General features: G+C 38.0%; 1 protein-coding gene across 2 annotated transcripts; it reads left to right on the top strand.

The window, feature by feature from the left end:
- Nucleotides 1–13930: 13930 nt before the first annotated feature.
- Nucleotides 13931–21263, top strand: LOC140037518 (protein TIME FOR COFFEE-like). Of its 2 annotated transcripts, none has more exons than XM_072081836.1 (13): nucleotides 13931–14547; nucleotides 14683–15300; nucleotides 15416–15657; nucleotides 15752–16058; nucleotides 16146–16581; nucleotides 16675–16735; nucleotides 16846–16947; nucleotides 17029–17311; nucleotides 17435–17501; nucleotides 17619–17685; nucleotides 17805–18176; nucleotides 18352–20809; nucleotides 20943–21263. In XM_072081836.1, exons 1-13 carry the CDS (start codon nucleotides 14436–14438, stop codon nucleotides 20945–20947), a joined length of 5130 nt encoding a protein of 1709 aa, XP_071937937.1. In that variant the 5' UTR covers nucleotides 13931–14435; the 3' UTR covers nucleotides 20948–21263. The 2 variants fall into 2 exon arrangements, with proteins under 2 accessions (XP_071937937.1, XP_071937936.1); XM_072081835.1 differs by having other exon boundaries at nucleotides 13932–14547; nucleotides 20914–21263.
- The last annotated feature ends 768 nt before the right edge of the window (nucleotides 21264–22031 follow it).

Consider the following 22031-nt stretch of genomic DNA (forward strand, 5'->3'; position numbering starts at 1 on the left):
TAGCATCTCGTGCTTCGCTCTACTTATAATAACGAACTTCGATCAGCAGAATATCTTTGATTGAATCATCCAAGTGGGTTTCACAGCTACTTTAATTTCGTTTGCCAATAAAAAAGCTACACAATAAACAGTATCGAGGAGACCTCTAGTAATTCAGTTTGAGACTTCAAAAATCAGAGGTTCTGCATTCAAATTCTCCTAACCCTCTCCGTTTCTTAGATCCTTCTCCTCCCTTGTTGATTTTTTTTTATACAAAAAAAATACTAAAAAAAATGTTAAAAAAAAAGGTGAATCTTATATAGATTGACAGTGTTATACATTATTACGAATAAATGCATGATATATATGTAAAATTTGCCTTGTTTGGATTGCAACTTTTCGTCAGAAAATTACGTTGTTTTCCGTGATCACATTTTCCTATTACCTTTTTCCCTCACATACATTAAATGGCTACAATAATTTTTCTATGAAAAATACAATCCAAACACAACCTTGGATTTTAAATTTAAATTTGAATTACGTGTCATATATCTAACAGTAAAAATTAATATACTATCAGTACATAGATAATTAATCCTGAAGAAGAAAAAGAAAGAAAGAAAGAAAGAAAAAGTAGAGTAGAAATGGCATCAAGTTTGACTGGTTTCCGAGTCACTGTGCCATTAGTCGTTGGTTCTGTGGCACTCGCATGGTCCGAGTAATGTCAGCGTTTGGGTTGTGTTTTTGGATAAGATCCATCAATGAATGAACGTCACCGCCCCTGGGTATCAGACGCCTTGATTCTCATTTCCCACGAGAAGCATATGACTTTTCTTCTCTGATGAAAAGAGGATTTTACACTTATCTGGAGTTTGTCTGTGCACATTAATTCATCTTGAAAATCACACAAATGTAACATCAAGCATTCATATTTCAGATGTCTTTATAAGCCCTGAATAAATATATGTCCGACTCGGCGAACATTGGAACCTGAACTAATTAATTGTCAACCTTACAGATGTTGTAGCAGTTACACCTTTTTCTTGGCGGCTATTTGGATAATTAGCAGTAGTATATGCAGCGACTTTTCCCACTTTGTAACACTTAAAAATTTGAGTTGGATTCGAACTTTTCCTCCGATTCTTGTGAGGCTGGAGACAGCAATTCAAGATGAAAGCCATCCAGGTGCAATTTGGTAGGCTTTTCAGTTCACAGACTTTGAAAAGGACTTGGTGACAAAAAAGTTTGATTTTGATGAATGCATGTACCTAGAAGAAAACTAAATTTTCTTTTTGGGAGCTGTAAAGGAATATTCAATATTTTCGCCAGGCCCCTCTTTGTATAGTAGGATTGATTATGTACGAGAGAAGAGACATTTTCTATAATTAGCACTTACCTAATTTGTTCCACCTCATCTTGTGAGGAGCTATTCTAAGAATTCGTAGTTGGGTTCAAAAGAGAGACAAGGACCAGAGTAGATTTCAATTTAGCCCAATCATAGTTCATATAATATTTTTAACAAGACTTTCTAATTTCTAAATACTACTATCAAGATTAGGTGATGTGAAATTATCAAACTTAGATAGTGCACATTAATAAAAAAAAAAAATTTCCAGACATTTTGCCTAACGTCCTGAGATCAAAATGACAGAAATGAAAAGAGGACATAAACAAAGCTTAATAAGAGTAGGACCGAATGATTTTTTTTTTTTTTTAAAGAAGAAGAAGTTTCAAAGAGGCCTCAAACTAGGCATGGCTACGGTTCCAGAACCAACAATTCTGGTTCTTCAAAGAGGTAGAACCAGAACCGCATAGTTCTAATTTTGGTTCCTTATAGTTCTGGTTCTGGTTTCCGGTTCCGTATGGTTGTATACAATTTTATTTAATTCCTTATCCTTACCAATTTTAATACGAATATAACAATATATTTAAAATTTAAAATAAAATGTAAAAAAATAAATACAAAATAAAGATCATATTTTAATTTTATTATTATTCTACAGAGTAAGAAGTAATAAATAGATAATATAAATTTTATGAAAAGTACATTACATTGTCAAATTAAAAAATATATTACACTATCAAATGGTTTTCATGTGTTGACTTTCTTGAATTGGACAATCATCAATGTTGAAGATTCCATTTGAAGAAATATTGCAAAAAATATTTTTTTGCTTGCTTGATTTTAAAGATGAGCTACTACCATGATAGCAAATAAGCGAAAAAAAAAATTTAAGTAATAATTTAATACTTACAAATTATAATGATAGATATTAGATGAATAGAAAGAATTAAATAATTAATAAAATATGTAGAAAGTCCATAAAATTTAAACTTTCTTAAAACCTATTAAACACAACTAATTTTTTTTAAATTATCTCACTACTTATATTAATTATTTTTAATTATTTTTAACGGTTCTGGTTCTGGTTCTATTTTTTAGAGAACCAGAACCTTTATCCAAGGTTCTACCACGATTCTGGTTCCATGGTTTTGGTTCCGATTCTGGTCCGATTTCAAACGCTTCGGTTCCGGTCCGGTTCCGATTCCAACCGGAACCATGGCCATGCCTACCTCAAACCCATGTAAACAACCAACATATAGTCAAAAAAAGGACTAGTTTTACTTGGCAAACTTATGGCCTGATGGATTGCATTTTTTTAAGTTTTTATTCAAAAAAATATACTGTAATGATTTGATATATATGAAATAAAAAGGTGATTAGAAAATGTATTCACGAAAAAATGTAAAATTTTTTCTTTAGAAAACTGCAATTCAAACAAGGCCTAGCAATTTTTTTTTTTTTTTGAAACAACAAGGCCTAGCAATTGATCTTTGACTGATGAAACAAAACGTCAATTGCACAAATAACAACCTCACAATCTTATTTAGATTGCACTTAAAATGGATTAAAATTGGTTCCACAACCTTATTTGAATATTTCATTTATAAAAAAAATTGACTATTAGGCTTGCCATTTAGTTAATCCACGCTGTAATAAAATTGCTCATTTGGTGTTGTAGCTTTAGCAGAAATTTTTACTCGTGGATTGGACGTATGTTGTTTCCTAGTACACTTGCCGTTCACTATGGGGATTGGTTTGATTAAGCTCAGTGAGAAGTAAATATATCTACAAAAGTTTTAATCGCAATTTCAGAATTTCCCAAAGAATTTTAATGAAAAGAAACTGTTCATTTTGCAATTTTGGAGTCCCAAATTCATCCATATTAAATATTTTTTTCCTTTTTCAAATAAATTAAGCAGTGGCATACTGTTGAGTCCAAGCATGGAATTGCCCAACTAATATGGAATATAAACAAAATTGCATTTTAGTCTTATCCACTTTTGCTATGACATAAGTAACCAAAAAGACTTCTTAATATAGCATTTTCATGGTTTTAGTTTACCCCAAAAAAAAAAAAGAAGTACCAAAAAGAGAAGGAAAAAAGTATTTAAAAAAACTCCATGTTCATATTTTAGGCAACCAAAATCGTTTAACAGGAGAGCTGGACAAGCACGTTTCGCTAATTCGTCAATTATGACCAGCTCCTAGGCATTACAGTCTGGATCAGCCCAAAGGACGAAAGACTCATGGTGTCATGCCATTTGGGCCAAACTATGATGGCGGACGATTTCTTATTGCGAGACTAGCTAATTACCACGAGTTATCTTATTCGATTTTTTCATTCTAGCCCTTCATCGCTTTTACTATATATAGTCTTCCTTGAATGGAAAATAAGATTAAAAAAAAATCCACTGACAGAGTCATTTGGATATTATTCATCTTGAAAAGTTTGCAAAAGTGAAAGTTAGCTCTAGCAAATAAAAATGCAAAATTTTTTTCTGAATATCGATTAAAACAAACTGGCTTATTTATTTTTTTTAAAGAAAAAATTTTTGATCGTTTCGACTCTAATCACCGTCAGACAAAAAAATTTTTTTTTGTTAAAATTGGTTTATGATATATATATATATGAAAGTCAACCTATTTCAGCAAACAACTGCTTAAAAAGGCTGAACTTTACTTCAACAGCCATTAAATAACGCACATTAAAGTGAAGTTATACTGTTATAGTATGATTGCAAGTTCACAAAATCTCTGTTCCCCCCCCCCCCTCTCTCTCTCTCTCTCTCTCTCTCTCTCTCTCTAACTCCAATTTGGTTTGCAAATCAGTTTCATAGTACAGACAAATAATTTAAGTTAGCCTGTGTCACACATCTTCTTGATATTACCTGCAGGACAAGCCCGAATCGTTGTGGACATAGATCTTTCAAGTCCAATTACCCTCTGGTGGCGGTGACCATCTTACCTACTAAGACCCCATCTTCAATAAATTTTACGAGTATTCAAAGACTTATATTTTTCTTCCTTGAAAGTTATTTTGCTCTCTCTCTCTCTCTCTCTCTCTCTGCTGCATATTGTTTATGTTTTTGTTCTTTAGTGAAATGATTTTTTTTGGTAAGAAAAATCTTAGGTGAATTCGATTCCGATCACCGTTCCGAATCAGCAGGACATGCCCTATGAATTATAAATCGCTTACAGGATTTTTACAGATTGTTCGCTAATTCAGTTCTCACATGAATAACGAAATTCAGAAATATGACCTTTTGTGAAAAAGTAATCAGCGATTATCATCGATTGAACCAACTTGTATTGACGTGTGATTGTTTCTCGCGTGACTGGGCAGATGAAACAATTTATTCCGACGTAAATTCGCATCTTTTGAGCACGCAAGGCATGGTGGGCCAATACGTACATTTTTGTTGCGAGTATACTGGGTCCCTAGATTTTTGTTAAAAAATGAATATGCCCAGCCGGGCCAGCCCAGCTCCCCTGACGACTCCATTTCATTGAAGTTCAACCACAACATGTGGATTGTGGATTAGAGGTTACTCTGTTCAAAAGTTGCAGGGATAAATGGACGGGGAACCTAACGTGTAAACGTTTGCCACCGAGCAAGTTTCTTTTACATGATCTTTTTTGGGTGATGTAAAAAAGGTATTTGATTTATCCTATTGAAATGGTCAATGTACTTTAGGGATTGTCGGCTTTGTTGGAGGAAATAGTACACCATTTCTTCTGTGCTCAAGAGAGACTCCAAGAGTCCGTTCAAATTGCTAGTTTTTAGAGTTTTCGTAGATAAATATAATATAATAATATGATATATTTGAGATAAAAAAATAATTTCAAAATATGTTTCAAAAATTTTTTTTTTCTATGAAAAGTTACAATTCAGACAAGCTCTAAATCTTTCAAGAAAAAAAAAAACAAATATGTTACATGAAAGAACAGACTCCATTGGCATTAGGAATCATGTTTGGATTGCATTTTTTTGGATTTTTATAAAAAAAAAAAAAAAAATTGCTGTAGCGATTTGATATATGTGAAGTAAAAAGGTAATTAAAAAATATGCTCACGGAAAATATAGCAATGAAGCCTGCATTCATTAATCTTCACGGAAAATGTAGCAATTTGCTATCCAAACAAGGCCTACTCTTCTAGACTATGAAGCCCGCATTCATTAATCTTCAAATGGATTGTCCAATTTTCATTTCCGAAAATGAAAAAAAAGGGCATGTTTTTAATTTTGCTACTAATTTCATATTAACTTTACCATTCAATTTGTGACGATTTCCCTTGTCGCACTCCTTTTGCTTTCTGCTTAGGTTTTTCCGCAAAATCAGTTTTCATCTATTTTACACTTTGAAATTGTATATTGACCTACAACCGCGAAAATAGATCTTCTCATCATTCATACATTAAAAAAAAAAAAAATTTTTTTTTTTTTGCTATAAAAAAGTTCTCAAGTATTAATGTCAAACTGTAAAACAAGAAGATTTATCCAACCCCCTTTTGGAAGTATTCCGAGTGAATTTAGCGCAAAACCCCTGCTTTATTTTCTATAACCAGCCACTCGATTACAAAAGCAATGGTTAATTAATTAGAGGTGGCTTATCATACATAAAAACCCAAGCAATTACAGTTTGATTAAACTATTATGATTGCTTGATTGATCTTTTTGCCCAGCTCCACATAAGTTTGGATCTTGTGATTTAAAAACAATGTGGATTGTGTCTAATTTGCCAATATTATATAGTGCTTCATGAGCAAACTTGTCGTGTGCCACTGCAAGAATAAAATAGCATAAACTATGATTGTGTTAGGTCAAAATAACTGCAAATATTAAAACAATAAGGACGACACCTGCATGCTTTTATATAATTAATTAATTAATTATCGCTGTTTTTGAGGGTAAGCAAAGTATACAACACGGATAAGATGGCAAAGCGCAATAGGATTTGGTAACAGAGACTACCAATTGATGATTACGGGTTCGTAGTTTATTTTTTTTTTTATATGTAAAGTGGTGCAAAAGTAACCGTATCATATTACACGCTTGTCCCCACTTTGAAAGACTCTTTCACATATTCCCCTGTCAAAAATAATAGAAAGGAAATTATGCCATGCCTTTTTTTTTTTTTTCTTTTCTTATTTCAAAAAGGCTGAAATCCATTAGCTATGACTCAATCAAACAATCTTCTTGCTAATTCCAAAAGGTGAATGCTATTTGATCTGTAAGTACCATAGCTTTATGGTATAGAAAAACATTTTGTTCTTGTGATTTGGTGGTATTTCTGAATTAATCATGAACCTGTTAGATCTTCATGGTCCATGGCATGCAGTATATTTATGAACTCCTCCCATTAGTTTCTTGGACTCGTGGTGCTATAGCAATCAATATACACAATAATGCAATACATAATTTATTAAACCCTAATGTGATTTGTGATTAATTGTATCCTCCCTAACTAAATGTTGGGCATATTATTGTGTCTCACCATGTAAGCAAGGCAAGGTTATATTTCATATTTTTATGGTCGTGAGATGTGAGTTGTGACAAACATAAATGCGTATACCAATTTAGCCCTAATAAGAAGTCTAATTAATATAAGAAGAGGTTATTGCCAATGTAGATGCTGGTGCCACAGTCATAACATATGGTTCTCTAATTTACCAAAGTCATAACATATTATTATTGGGGATAATTTTCTTGAAAAAAAAAATACTGTAGTACGTTCTTGATATGATGATATATGTGAGATAATTGAAAAATGTGTTAATAATATAAACAAATAAATTATGACATTGTCATAATCTGCCATCCAAACAAACCTATGTGTGCTTTTTATCCACTATTGATCAAACCCATATACTAACAAATTCTATACGGAAATTTATTTCAAAAGCTCATGTACGTGTTACTTTAGGTCATGATTTATGTCTTTCTTTTCTGGTTTGCATGTCCAAAGTCAAGAATGGAAACATGCTGCATAATAATAAGTAAAGCCCCTTGGAAGAAATTATCATCATCAATAATATAAACGTCGTACACAAAATAACTTCATGACCAAAACAAGGGCTGCAAACGAATCGAGCCACTCGCGAGCGGCTCGAGTCGAAATCGAGATCAAAATATTAAGCTCATTCGCGAGCTCGAATATATATATATATATATATATATAATATTTTTATTTTTTTATTTTAAGTATATATATTTTTATTTTAAGTATATATATATTTTTTTATTTTCATATTTTAATAGTAAAATTACATATATATCCTTAATATTTTATTATTTATTAAGAAAAAATATTATTTTATTTATTTTTAAAAAATAAAATAATTATTTTTTATTTTTTTTCGAGCTCGAGTTTGAGTTTTAAATTGCCGGCTCGTCAAGTTCGAATTTGATAAAATTTAGTCGAGACTCGACTCGAGTAACTCAAAACTCGATTCGACTCGACTCGTTTGCAGCCCTAACCAAAACAAAACGCATCGCAAGCTATCTTTTGATTTTAGTCCACTGTTATTCTTGTCCACGTCTGTTTTTTAAATTTTGTCAAGCTGGTTTCCAAACATATCAACAACTTTGAAACCACATACTACTTTCGATAGAAATTCCAAACAGAAGATATTCCACCATAGATAATGACCCTTGTTTCAAACCCCTTCATCATCACCGAGCCAATATATATATTTATTTATTTATAGATATATATATTAAATTCCTTAAACCAATTAACCACATTAAAAAAAAAAGTCTACCATCTGCTTAAGTTGCTTGCCAGCCAGGTATAACAACTACATGCACGAGAGAGCATGACTCTACGTCTCTAGATTGCTTCCCTCGAGACATTAAAATACTAGGGCACTATTAATTAATAAGATGTATCACTTTCTTCTATTTTATTAATAATAAAAAGAAAAGCCATGTTAACATCCCACGATGGCATATTCTACCATATCCAAGCATTAGAGAGAATTAAACTCGATAAATAAATTTTCAATTCTACTAATGCTAATAATGTTTATTCATTTATTTTTTAAATTGAATTAGATAGAGGGTTTTTGTTTTTTGTGGGGATAAAATATTGGATTAGAGTTTCATAATAATATGCCTTTGATTGCTAAGTTTTAGGTATTCAATGCACGGTCACAAGGAAAACCACGTAAGACGCGGTGACGTTTCGTATTGGTTGGCCACTTGGCATCATGTCTTGGAGGGATTTCACAAATGATTTTTTCTTAAAAAAAAAAAAAAAAAAAAAACTGGAAAAGGACAAAAAGAAAAAGGGCACCATTGTGGTGGGTCAACCATCTGGTGTGGGCCCCTCTTAGTCCGACGTGGTGAGCTAGGGCCCTCATAAATATTGGGTTTTCAATCAGAATGTGGAGCTTTTGTTAAAGTCACGGCGCCTCAGCTGTCCATCAAGGCACAGTTGGACAAAATTGACATCATTTGTCCGCCTAACCAATCACATTTTCAGATTTCTGACCTACGCCTCGTGTCACCGTTTTTTCTTCTCCCTTTTTTCCTCTTCTTGTGACGTAATGTTGCTCAGAAAAAATGTACTGCTACTACTACAACAGCTACCATTGTGCAATCATATTTTTCTTCCTTTTTTTTTTTCTCTCAAATTGACTGCTCCCGTTAATATTTTGGTATATAACAATTTAAAGAAGCTTTTCTAACAAGTTTTCGGATTAATACAAGAATTTGTATTGCTTGCATCATACACACAATTCTCAATCACCTTTTTATCTCACATACATCACATCACAAAAAGTGCTACAGTAACTGAATCAAATAAATCATCCAAATAAATTCTTATTCAAACAAACTCAAATCATTATCGATCCATCCTGTTAAAATATATTTCGAATGTTATATTTTAAAAAATATAAAATTAAATAAATACATTTTAGCATCAGATAAATATTAAGTGTGTTAAAAATATTTGTCAAAAAATTTTATTTATTATCTAGCTCCTGCTGATTATAGAAATTTGACGTAACTTTGCAAAATATTAGTAGTGCCTTTTTACTCGACATATTTTCTAATCAATTTTCATTGGTCAGGAGGACTTCAGTTTAAAAGCTCTGCAGCTGAGCTATTTAAGAAAAGAATAAAGAAAAATCCCCCTCTCCCATCTGTGCTTTATTTTTACCTCACCATTTGACAGATAAGAGATACACCTCTTTTGTTTTTCTGAGGTCGGAGGCCAATTAAATTGACTGGTTTTACAATGCCAGGTGGTGCAAAAATAGAGTCAGTGGATAGGTGCGGAAGATGATGAGCTGTGACTCTATCACTTTCCGTGTTACCAAGATATTTGCTGATGAGAGAAGGTGAGGATGGCCAATGGCGAGATCCAAAACAGTGCTTAAGGGATAAAAAGGGGAAGGAAACTTGAGATTTTTTGAGTACGTGTCGGAATACCAGGGCGCCACATAAGGAAAGTGACCATGCCACGTAGGACAAATGGTTGGGTTCATGAACCTCAAATTGTTCTCCTGCCATTAAATATTGGGGCCAAGGTATGCAATTGTTGGCCGGTAAAGAAGAGTAGCGGCGGTAGAATACAAATCCCAGATTTGACTGAGTGAGAAAAGGAAAAGCCGTGTACAGATTTCATCGCTGGAAAGGACGACAGAAAATTAGGGGAAAGGGAAAGAGCATCAAATGTGCTGCAGCGGATATAATATACTACATGGGATCACTTCACTTATTAGTCAAATTGTACCATTAAAAGCGTATTATTCCTTCCCACTTAGATTTACCTGCTCAGGTTGATTGGATACGAGTAATAAATGAAGAGTTAAAAATATTTTAACACAGGTAGTAGTAGTAGTCTTTAAAGATAGTTAAATAACAAAAACAAAAAGTTCCCTATTATTATCAGTTGTTTAAGTACGAAAGGAGTTGGATTGGATGGTAAGATGGAAGGGATTTTGTTTATGGAAAAAAATTATTGTTAATTAATTGCACTTGGACTTTTTTTTTTTGCGCATAGTGCCAAATTAATTTTGTTAAATGTACGTGTCGGATGCTACACTATAATGCTCGTAACGCAAAATACAACAAAATCTTGTGAATTACACTGGCCCTCCGATATTGAATCTGCATTCTAGACTTCAAAACAAACAAACAAAAAAATGATTGCATATGACCGGAATATCATAGAGTTGAATTTGCAACTTATACATCAAATTCTATTTTCTATATCCTCATACAATGAACGGATGATGAAGGATCCTTTCTTGGACATTGATTTGCTGTTTGTATTCCTACAGAGAAACACAGCTCTTAAATTCTAGTAAATGCTACTGGCATTTTGACCCGTGCTATGCACGGATTTATATTTTAAAAACTTCGAATCGAAGAATACGGGCTTATATTTTCATTCACTGCTCTTAAATTCTAAATGTTACTGCTTGAAAGGAAAAAGGACAATTGACAAGCCTTAAAAGGTCGTACTTAAATTGACCACCCCGCTCGCATATTGGGACTATTCCCTTAAAGAGAGTTTCATTTTCACAGGAGAGGGAGAGGGACAGGGACAGGCAGAGGCGTTTTACCTGCCCATTTTATGGTTATGCAAAACAAACGCTTGATCAAAATCATTAACTAAACGTGTAACAAATCTGAGCAATTTTCAAGCGCCAAATCTTCCTCAAGACAGAGACAAAAGGCTGGGGCTGGCTGGTTTGGTGGGAGTTTGCCATTACTCTATGAATTGCCTTATGCTCCATATCTTTTCCCCCTACATCCATCCACTGTGCAAAGACATGGACTCATCTGGCTCTTTCTGTCTAATTTTATCGTTAAAGTTAAACCGTATTCTGTGTTTTGGGGGGGGGGGGGGGAAGCAGCATGGGAATGATACGACGATTAGTGATCATGCTAATTGTCCTCATTTTTGGAAACCAGCCATTGCAAGAAATTTTGGTCCAAGTAACTTCTGAGCAGTCTATAAATTACAACATCTAATTATCTATTATGAGTATTAAGGTTGTGTTTGGATTGCATTTTTCATGGAAAAAATACTGTAGCGATGTGATGTATGTGAGGGAAAAAGGTAATAGGGAAATATGATCACGGAAAACAACGTAATTTTTCGACGAAAAGTAGCAATCCAAACATGGCCTTAGATTGCAAGAAACTCACGATGATACGTACTAGTAATACGAAATAAATTACACGTAACATCTATTATTTTTTACTAATACAAACTAGCTGACAGATGTTAGGATGAACACTAACGAACAATTTTAGGGGACTCGAGTCAGATGGAACAAGTGGAAAACACGTTCAAAATCCAAAAATGTTATGTCAAACAAGCACATACAACTCATGCACTCTTATTCGGGTGTGGTTTCCCCTCGTTCAAATTTTCGTTTGAACTGCTATTTTTTTTTTTGAAATTTTTGTTAAAAAAAAATGTATTATAGCGATTTGATGTATGTGAGATTAAAAAATAATTAAAAAATCTGTCCATTAAAAACGCAAAATTTTTTTATTACAAAACCACGATCCTAACAAGGTTTTTTTACTTGCCATTTCTTTATTTATATTAGTAAGGCTTACGAACCCAAAACTAAAGCAATTATTTAAAATACCAATGCGTTAGTATGCAGAGGAAACTTTTCTTGTTGAACTGTTGATTTGTATGATTTCGCGTTTTCAATATATAGTGTGTTTGGACAGCCAATTATTTGGCCAAATATATTTGCTGACATCACCATTACAATTTTCAATACACCTTTTTATCTTCCCAATTACCTTTTTATCTCACATACATCACATCACAAAAAGTGCTACAGTAAAAATATTTCAAATAACTTACAATCCAAACACACTCTATAGTTTTCCCGTCTTTTCCTTCTATGATGCAAATAATCAACTATTCAAATCAATATTATAATTTTTTTTATTTCACATATATTACATCATAAAAAAAATATTACAGTAATTATTTTAAGTAAAATCACGTCCAGACATGCTAAAGACTCATTTGGTCATCTTGATCTAATTTTCTTTTCTTTCCTATTGATGTAGTAGTAAAATTTGGAAAAACAAATACTACAGTCTCTAGTATTTTGGGGCGCAATAATAGCTAGTAGAGCACTAGTACTGATCAGATCTGCTTACTAGCATACACACAAAAAGTTTGACCACCCTAGCGGTTGTGGGGAGTCCGTGGTAGTGGTAAGTAATAGTGGTGTGGTCTACCACGACCGCGGCGGAGAATGTTACCACTAGGAAGGAGAAGGAGTAGGCGTAGGAGGAAATGCGAGGGACTGGGGCCCAAACCACGTCATCTCACTTCCCCCCCCCCCCCCCCCCCCAAAACATCCTCTCTCTTCTCTACAGAATGTGACAATTAGGCCAACGCGAGGAAATAATTTCTAGATCGGCAGCTGCTGCCAAATTTAACCCCCTCGCCGGCCCACCCACACCACTCTCGGGCCTTGACCCTCTCTCCCTCTCAGGATCTGTGGTCCCCACCTCCCCCTTCCCTTTCTCTCTCGGAAGTTCCGTGACCGTGACTCGAGTTTTCCCCCCGAACAACCACTGTCCCTCTTATCTCCGCCCTCGATTTTTTTATTCCGACGGCCAAGATCTGGCCCGCTGCTCCACGCCCCCCACCGAAAACTGTCCAGTTTAATCGCCAGCATGGACTTGTTTGTTCCCTGGAATCTTTTTATTAGCTTCAAATTAATCTCCATTTATTTAACTGCATCCCGCCACGTCAGTCTAGATCTAACGGAGGATGCACCTTACCATTTCCACATTTGGAAGATCTCAGCCGTTGCTTTTGCCTTTTCTGTTTTTTTTTCGGGGTACACCATATATGGGTCCCACATGTCCATTTTTTGATTTAATAATAATAAAAGGAAAAAACGATTGCAGTCTGGCAGTTGCTGCAGCTGCGGCGGGGAGGAGTAGCAGTAGTGCTAAATGCTCCTTCCTAATCACCCCATATAAGACCGTAATAATTGTGGGCGGGCGGGCAAATTATTTAATTTTTATTATCATGAATAACTTGAAATTAATTGAATTGATTACTTACTTACTATTTTTTTTGGGGGGTTGGGGGAGGGGAGAAAATGTGAAACCGAAAAATAATGAATTTGACCGGCTGGAGCGATATTTTCTGCGGTCACCTAGATTCCTTGTGATCGTCACGTTGCTTTTACCAAGGTCGGCTTGTACCGGCTACCTCCGGTTTGCTCCACAGCAAAAAACACAAAGCGAAAAGGGGTTTAGGAGTTTTTTGTTTGTTTGAGATCGTGAAAAGTGGCCCTCTCTCACTCACTGGGCAACACACTACTGAAATTTAATTGGGGTGCGGGGGAGTAGTACGACTGTCATTTGGGGAATGAAAAATGCAAAGGTGGGAATTAATATTTTAATGAGGGAAAAATGCGGAAGCTTATAGGGGAAGCAAGAAGTGACCCACACGTGTCGGTCTGTCCATCCGACGGCCGATGAGGGTGCCACGCTGGCAAGAGGAGCTGGCGTCCGTCGGATGGGGCTGGAAGGAAGGGCTGAGATTGGAGTATGTGTCAAAAGCCATGAATCTTAGCCTTCCACGAGGGGTTTGGAGATAGTGAAATACTCCGTTGGAAAGATGATGATGAGATTGAGAGAGCAGAAAAAGAGGGGAGGAGAGAGGAGCTCCCAATAAGTGAAAGAAGATAGAGAGAGAGACAGAGAAAACCAAGCCCAAGCCAAAAAGCCAAAGCCTAAACCAAAAAAACACCAGCTATAGAGAGAGGAAGAGAGAAGAACCTCAGAGGATAGATAATACGACGTAGATCTTTCATCTCATCTCTCAAGGAGAGAACCATTTGGGAGAAGGGAGAAAGGAAGTGTCTCTCAACAGAAAAAATAAAAAAGCTGGAAAAAATTCATCCATCCATTTTATCCATCTGGGGTCACCGGAGAAACCAGTGAAACTCGAATTTCCGGCGAACCCCACCTCATTTTCCGGCGAATTATGCTGGATAATTCGCTTTTCAGCATCCGGGTCTAGTTGCTTTTCATTTCCATCCGCAAAGATAGGTGGGATAAAAGAAACTGAGTCATCCCAAATCCCGGATAGTTAATATGATGGATAGAAATAGGGAGGCCAGAAGGGCAGCGGCTAGTATGGTGGCCTCTTCTAATGGCTTACCTCGAAGAAGACATAGAAGCAGCAATAGTCTTAGAGATTCCCCAGGTGGGATGTGAAAGAATCTCTTGATTTTTCTTAACTCAGATCTAATTCATATTCTAGTCATCTAAAGATTTGATCTTTATTCAGTTTATTGAATAAAAAAGCTGATAAATTTCAGGTTTTCTTGCTTGTTTTCAGATGAAGATGGACCGGTTGAGTTGCAAGAATCGGTCAGGTTAAGAGAAAGAGTGAAGAAAGATCGAGAGAGGGATCGAGATCGAGATCGAGAAAGGGACAGAGATAGGGAAAGAGAAAGGGAACGAGAAAGAGAAAGAGAAAGGTCAAGTAGGAGTAGTAAAAGGAGGAGAGGTGAAAGAATAATGATTCATGGAAGTAATAGAGATGACGGTGGTGAAGATAGTTCGGAAGAAAGTGTAAATGATGATGAAGATGAAGATGATGAAGATAACGCTACCACCACCGCCGCCGCCGCCGCCGCCAATAATACTCACAACGGCCACCACAACAGTGGTGGGGTAAGGTTGCTGCCGCCTAATCCGGCAGCAGCTTCGGTTGGGGTGAATTCGATGTCAAACCATTTTCATAGTAGTAACAGCAATAGCCACCATCATCATCACCATCATAATAATACTAATAACAATAATAGTAGTACTAATCATAATCATCAACAAAATCATAATCTTCAGCACCGGAAGAGCTTTCCACCTAGTGCAGCCAAGGTTTTTCGGGCCGCTCCGGTGTGGAAAGCTGGTGATGAAATGATTGGTGTTTCAGTCCCCAGAAAAGCTCGCTCAGGTGCCTACTTAATCCAATTCTAGTAAAGAGAGACACAGTAAAAATCCACAATTTATTTTGATGAAATTTGTATAAAGGTTCTGGCTTCTTGAAATTTTGGATTTTTTTTTTGCAGCATCTACAAAGAGGTCACATGATTGGATTAATTCAAGTAATACTGGTGGAAATAACGGTGGATGTGGAGGTGGAGGTGGAGGTGGAGGAGCTGGGGTGGCAGGAGTTGGTGGTGGAGAGCAGATTCAGCAGCCAGCTCCGGCTTCACCGGTGAGGCAGGGCTTAATTACAACGACGTCAACGCCGTTGCCGGTGGCTCCAATGTCACCTTCTTCTTCCAATGCTTCAGTTAGGAAGAAGATTGTTAGTCCTTTCACCCAACTCTGCTTCTTCAACTTTTTCTTCCATTTCTGTTGAAACTTTTGACTGACACTGGTTATTCTTGTTGCTGATGCAGAAGCCTAATGGGCCGAAGCAGCCAAGGCCACCCAAGTCATCTTCAAAGGCATCCTCATCGAATCCAGAAGAGCTTGAGATAGAAATAGCTGAAGTCTTGTATGGATTGATGACTCAGTCGCAAGCTCCTCCAAAGAAAGAAATTTTATCCAATGATTCAAGAGAAGTCAACAGATCAAGTAGTGATGCTAAATCAAGGGTTTCTTCTCCGATCTCCAACTCGCCATCAACGGCGAATATTCAGTCCTCTCCCTCCATATTACCTCCCAATTCAGTCTCCTCACCTGCTGGAACCTTATCAGCTGTTGGTGAGCTGCATATTCAGTTCAATACATAATTTTTAGGCCTTCACACATTTTTGGGAAATTTTGTTGATGAATTTGACGTTTTTGTAGCTCCAAAGAGGAAGAGACCGAGACAAGTGTCGGAGAATCCTGGGATTTATAGTGTTCGGAACAGCCCCATTTCATCTACAACGGCCAAGTTGGAAGCTGATCAGACCCCCAAGGCTGAGACTTCTTCTCCCAATTTGGAGAAAAACTCGGGATCTACAGCTGAAGGTGGGTATGATTTGGGCAATTTAATGAATTCACACGTGTTACCGCCGGCGGTGGCGGAGCTTCCACTGCCGGAGCCGATGAAGGTGGATTCAGAGGCAAAGTTGGAGGTGAAGGCGGCCCTGGCTGAAGAATTAGGCGAAAGCAGAGATGTAGTACTTCCTAAAGAGGAGGTCGTGAGTTCTCCAAAGAAGGAATCCCCTGCAGTAAGGGCAGAGGAGACTAATCGTGAGGATGCTGCATCAGTTGCAGCTTTGGCTTCAGCTACCAAGATGTGAGCATATGAAGATTTGATCTTTGTGCGGTTCGCTTTTCTGGGTTCTTCTTGATTTGGTGTAATTTTGTTTTTTTGTGGGTATTTTTTCAGAAGTTTGACTGTTCCTGAGGTGGATAAACAAAGAGGAGAAAAATTCCAGATAGACCTTGAGGTGAGGATAAGTGCAAGGGCACAGATCAGAGTCTTTCTCGTGTTATTTTTAAATCGATTCGGAGCTTAATCTCTGATTTGAACTTTTGTTTGTGATTAATTGCAATGTAGGCTCCTCCTCCACAGTTGAGATCATCACCTGAAAGAGATGGCCAAATTTGTCTTGGGTCGGCATCAATGAATCATAAGCCTATTGCATCCGATGTTAACACTGTGAGTTGAAACAAGTTTTTGCGTTTTCTAGCGTGTTCTTGGATTTGAAGAGGTGGTGACAAATGATGATTATTTTTGCAGGAAATGAAGCCAATGGTTGCTAAAGATAAGCATGACGAGAAGATGGTGAAGATTGGAAAAGAAAACGGTGTAAATGTGGGAGCTGATGAAAAGAAAGTGAAATCAGCAGGGGAAGATACAGAATTGCCGAAGAGAGGTGAAAATAAGCCCAGAATTATCGATCTTCAACTGGATTTGGAAAAGCCAGAAAGAGAAAATGGCGCAGGTAACAAATTGCAGGCAGTTCACAAGCAGCAGCAGCCTCTAGGAAAAGCAAGCAAAGAAGAACATGCTGAAAAATCTGGCAAGTGGATTTTGGTCATCATTTCTTGAAGCTTTTATAGCTCTCTCTCTCTTCTTTGGGGTCCAAGATTACTAAATCTTTTCTTTTTTCTCCCCCCTTTCTAACCTGTGTTAATTTTCACAGGTCAATCAAATTCTCTGCCTTTACCAATGTCAATGACTAGCTGGCCTGGTGGGCTTCCTCCGATGGGGTATGGTCGGATTTGTTTAATGTGTTTCAATGGTCAATTATTCGAATTAGACACTACTGTTAGAATCCATGGTTTAGACACTCGAGTCTGGCGAAATAACACAATTCTCATCAGCAGATACATGACACCAATACAAGGAGTTGTATCAATGGATGGAAGCACTGTTTCCCCAGCTCCAATACAGGTTAGATTTGTTGCACCAAGATTCTCTCTGTTTGAAGTGTTCAATTTTACTCTGGTTTCTTCTCTTCTTCTTCTTTGCCTCCTTTTTTGTTTTTTGATTCCGAAAATGAAATACTGCAGCCGTTTTTTTCTCAACCTCGGCCAAAAAGGTGTGCAACTCATTGCTATATTGCTCGGAATATACACTATCTCCAGCAAATCGTGAAGATGAACCCTTTCTGGCCAGCAGCGGCGGCAGCAGCTGGCTCGGCATCTTTATTTGGATCCAAGGCCTGCAATCTCGGTGTTGTGCCCCCTGCTGATCTGCATGGTAATATCGCTGGGAGGGGCGTCAATAATGCACAGGACAAAGGCCAGGGCCTTGCTATCTTTCCAGGTCATGCTGGGAAAGACAAAGTTTCTCAACCTGCCAGTATTGCAGATGCTGGTCAGAGAAAGCAACAGATTTTGCTGCAGCAAGCCTTGCCTCCTGTTGCACCTAACAATATACTGGTATGGTGCTCTCATCCTACTCGTGTCACATCAACTACTAGTGATTTAAAAAAAAATAAATAAATTCTTTGGTCTCTTTCTTCCCCTCTTATTTTTTTCTTTAATTTTTCTTTGCTGGGAGAAAGTGGATTTCGGGATGCTTGGTTGGTATTAATTTTGTTTCTTAAAATTTCAGCATGGACCTGCTTTCATCTTCCCTCTAAACCACCAGCAGGCAGCAGTTGCAGCTGCTTCTGCTCGGCCTTCATCGGCTAAGCTGCCTCCTACCACCGGTGGCAATGTTACTTCAGCTAATACGTCCAGTTCTGCTGCTGTTAATACCTCAGCAACAGCCAGTGGACCGCCAGCTGCTGTGAGCTTCAACTACCCAAATATGCCTACAAGTGAAACTCAGTACTTGGCAATCTTGCAAAATAATGCTTATCCATTTCCACTTCCAGCACCACCTAATTTTAGAGGAACTCATCCTAATGCAATGCCTTTGTTTAATGGATCATTTTATTCTTCTCAAATTATCCATCCCTCCCAACTTCAACAGCAGCCACAGCCGCAGGCATCTGCATCTCAGTCGCAGCAAATGCCACAAAGTCATCAAAATACTAGTATATCTAGTGGTTCATCATCGTCCCAGAAGCATTTGCAGAGCCAACAGCAGCGGCCTTCTGGAACTGGTGATGTTAGCGGAACTGCCACTGGAAACTTGAATAATTTTCCAGCTCCAAAAATTAGACCTCCTCAGCAGTCACAACAGTCCCCAAATCAGCACATCACCCTTCCTCAAGGACGCCAGCTTGAGAATGAGGTGGGTACTGAAGATAGTCCCTCGACTGCTGATAGCAGAGGATCTCGTGCCCCAGTGAATATCTATGGGCAAAATTTTGCAATGCCTATTCATGCTCAGAGCTATGCCTTGCTGACTCCACCAGCTGCTTTAGCCAATGCATCTGCTACAAATGGTACTGGTAATCAAAGTGAAAAAAAGCAGCAGCACCAGCAGCAAGGATTGAAGACTCTAGTGGATTCGCTACCAGCTCAAGCATTTGCAATGTCTTTTGCTTCCATAAATGGAGCTACTGCTGCTCCAGGTATTGACTTATCCTCTATGGCACAAAACCATGCCATTCTTCAGAGCCTTCCAGAAGCTAGGCAGATGATGGCTGCAAATGCTGCCCAAGTTGCTCAGCAGAGGAAGAATTTCAGAGTTTCCGAGGACAGTAAAAGTGGAGGAGGTGATTCCTTGAATGCTGATGATGAAAGAAAAGGATTAGTAGGGAAGTCTACGGCATCTGTTGGGCAGTCCATCGCATTTTCGAGATCAGAATTTGCAGATGCATCTGGGCCCCCTGCAGTGGCAAATAGTGTGATTGATAGCTCTCGATCAGTAAGCCTTGCATCAGGTGCTGCAAGGACCTCTCGTCCGACTATGTCTAATAGTGTTGGGGCCGTTGGTGTCTCAAATGCTCAGCTGCAAGCTCAACATCAACCGCAGCAAATTATGCAATTTCATAAGCATCAGCAGCAGTTTGTAGCTGCTGCAGCGGCATGGAGTAAGAATCCACCAACTGGTAATGGCAGTGTTTACCCTGAGCATTTAGTTTCGTCCTCTCCTGGAACTGCTAAATTTCCAAATGCACTCTCTGCTTTTCCACAAAACCTTGTGCAAAGCAGCAACAGCAGCAGCCCAACTCAGTCCCCTCAGTGGAAAAATTCTACCAGATCCACTCCATCGCAAGTTCCATCGTCTTTCCAGTCATCAAGTACATCGTCTCTAAAAAATCTTCCGCAGCAACACGGTAGAACCCAGCCAAGTCGGTCACAAATATCATTTGCAGCAAATCAGAAATCATCAGCAGCTCCTGCAGGACCACCACCCTCCAGTACTAATCAGTCCCCTGCCTCTCCTATGATGGTTGGATCGCCTTCAACTTCAACAATCTCGAAGGGTGCTAGTGGAAGCCCAAGAACCACTACTTCGGCCTCTGCTAGTGGTAAAGCAGGCCAAGCTTCTTTATCGGCACAGCAGGCCAAGAACTCATCTGTTGCTGGCCAGAAATCTTCTCCTGTTGGTGGGAGGAATGTGCCATCTATTCTTGGAGGCACACACATCGCTGTAACTTCAATCAGTGGACCCAAACCTCAAATGCAGCATCAGCAGCATCAGCATCAGCATCAGCATCAGCATCAGCAGCAAATAACAAAGAACTTGCAGCAAGCTCAACTTTTTTTCTCAAATCCTTATATGCAGTCTCAGTCCCCAAATTCTACTGGTACCAATTCAGCTGTATCTGTTCCTGGTGGAGGATACTATGTACAGAGAAGGCGTCCTGATCAACAGCAGCAGGCCCAACCCCAGCAGCCTCCAGGCTCATCTACATCATCTTCAACTGGGATGTTATCATTGTGTCCTGTTTCTTTAGCTGGTGCTAGCACGTCTGATCCTGCAAAAGCAATTGCTGCTGCAACTGCGGCTGCAAATAGTTTGAAAGGGGGTAGTTTGGCGTCCCAGAGCATTCTTCAAGCTGCCCAATTTGCTGCCCAGTCATCTGGTACCCAGCATCAGTTGGGCTTTGCTTATGTACATGCGGTTCCTGCCGGGGTCCAAGTGAAACCTGTTGAACAGAAGCAACCTGCTGGTAAATACATTCATGCGGATGATGGAAAAATCTGAGTTTTAATAAAATATTTGAATTAAGTGGGAAAATTAAGTTTATTCAGGAAACCGTAATTTGTTGACCAGGAAATGACAATTTGCATGCGTGCTGGCAGCCTGAGAAGAAATGAGAGGTCAACCTATGCTGTTGCGCATTTGGTTTGGCAGAGAGGCACTCCATGGTGGTGAACTTTTGCTGATGAACAATCCACAATTTTTGGGATGAGCACCTAGAGCAAGAGGAGGATTAGGAATGATGGTACTATGTGGATTTGCCGGGAATGCAAAAGAAGGGATGAACCTTAGATGAGCACGTGTCCGTGCATGGTCTTGTCCATAGTCTGATGGTGCTAGACACGATTGAGATAATTAACTGAGACTTTTTGGATGGCAAAAAATGGTTTTGGATGGGGAGAGATGAGCATCTTGTAGCAAAATGGTAAGAGAGGATGTTGAAAGATGGGGCAAGGGACCAGGACCAGAAGATTGAAGATCCATCCACTACACAACATGATTCTGTTTTTTGGTTGGATAGAGTGGAGGTTCTTTTTGATGTGTTTGGTACTTCTTTTTCACATTTTCTTGTTGGGGGTTCGACTTCCTAAAGGAGAAGTTTCGAAAAACAGTAGTATCTTTTGGATATATATATATATATATATATATATGATTATATATATATAAATATGTATGTAGAGGGTGTATTTGTATATCTCTGGCTCTGGCTTAATACAAGAGTTCCTCCCTCAATTTTTTCATTAATCTTCTCGTCCCCATGAGCTGCGATTGATTGTTTATCTTTGCTTCGTGAACGCAAAATTGTTGCTGGAAGGTGTACTTGGGGTTAAAAATGCATGCTTACTCAGGAAGAAAAGAATCAAATTTGCAGTGTCCTGGGGAGGCTGTATTCCTAAACGTAAACGTAATGCTGCTCTCATGGCAAATGTATGGAGGAGCAGATGAAATTCCAACTTCTGTTGTCAGCGTCTGTTGTCGGTACAAATTCGTAGTAAGTGTGTCTGTGTGTGTGGACCATTTCGGTTTGTATCCTTTCCGTTCAGTATAGGCTGTGGTGGCGATCGTCCATCCCTTTCCCTTTAGCATAATATGCTGTCAAGGAATTTGTGATTTTCCTGTTTGGTTTGAGCATTTCAGAATGGAATTACCCGAGTATGTTCAAGACTGGACTGACTCTCTATTGAGGAGGC

This window comes from Coffea arabica, chromosome 3c, assembly GCF_036785885.1.
Source record: "Coffea arabica cultivar ET-39 chromosome 3c, Coffea Arabica ET-39 HiFi, whole genome shotgun sequence".
Taxonomy (NCBI): Eukaryota; Viridiplantae; Streptophyta; class Magnoliopsida; order Gentianales; family Rubiaceae; genus Coffea; species Coffea arabica.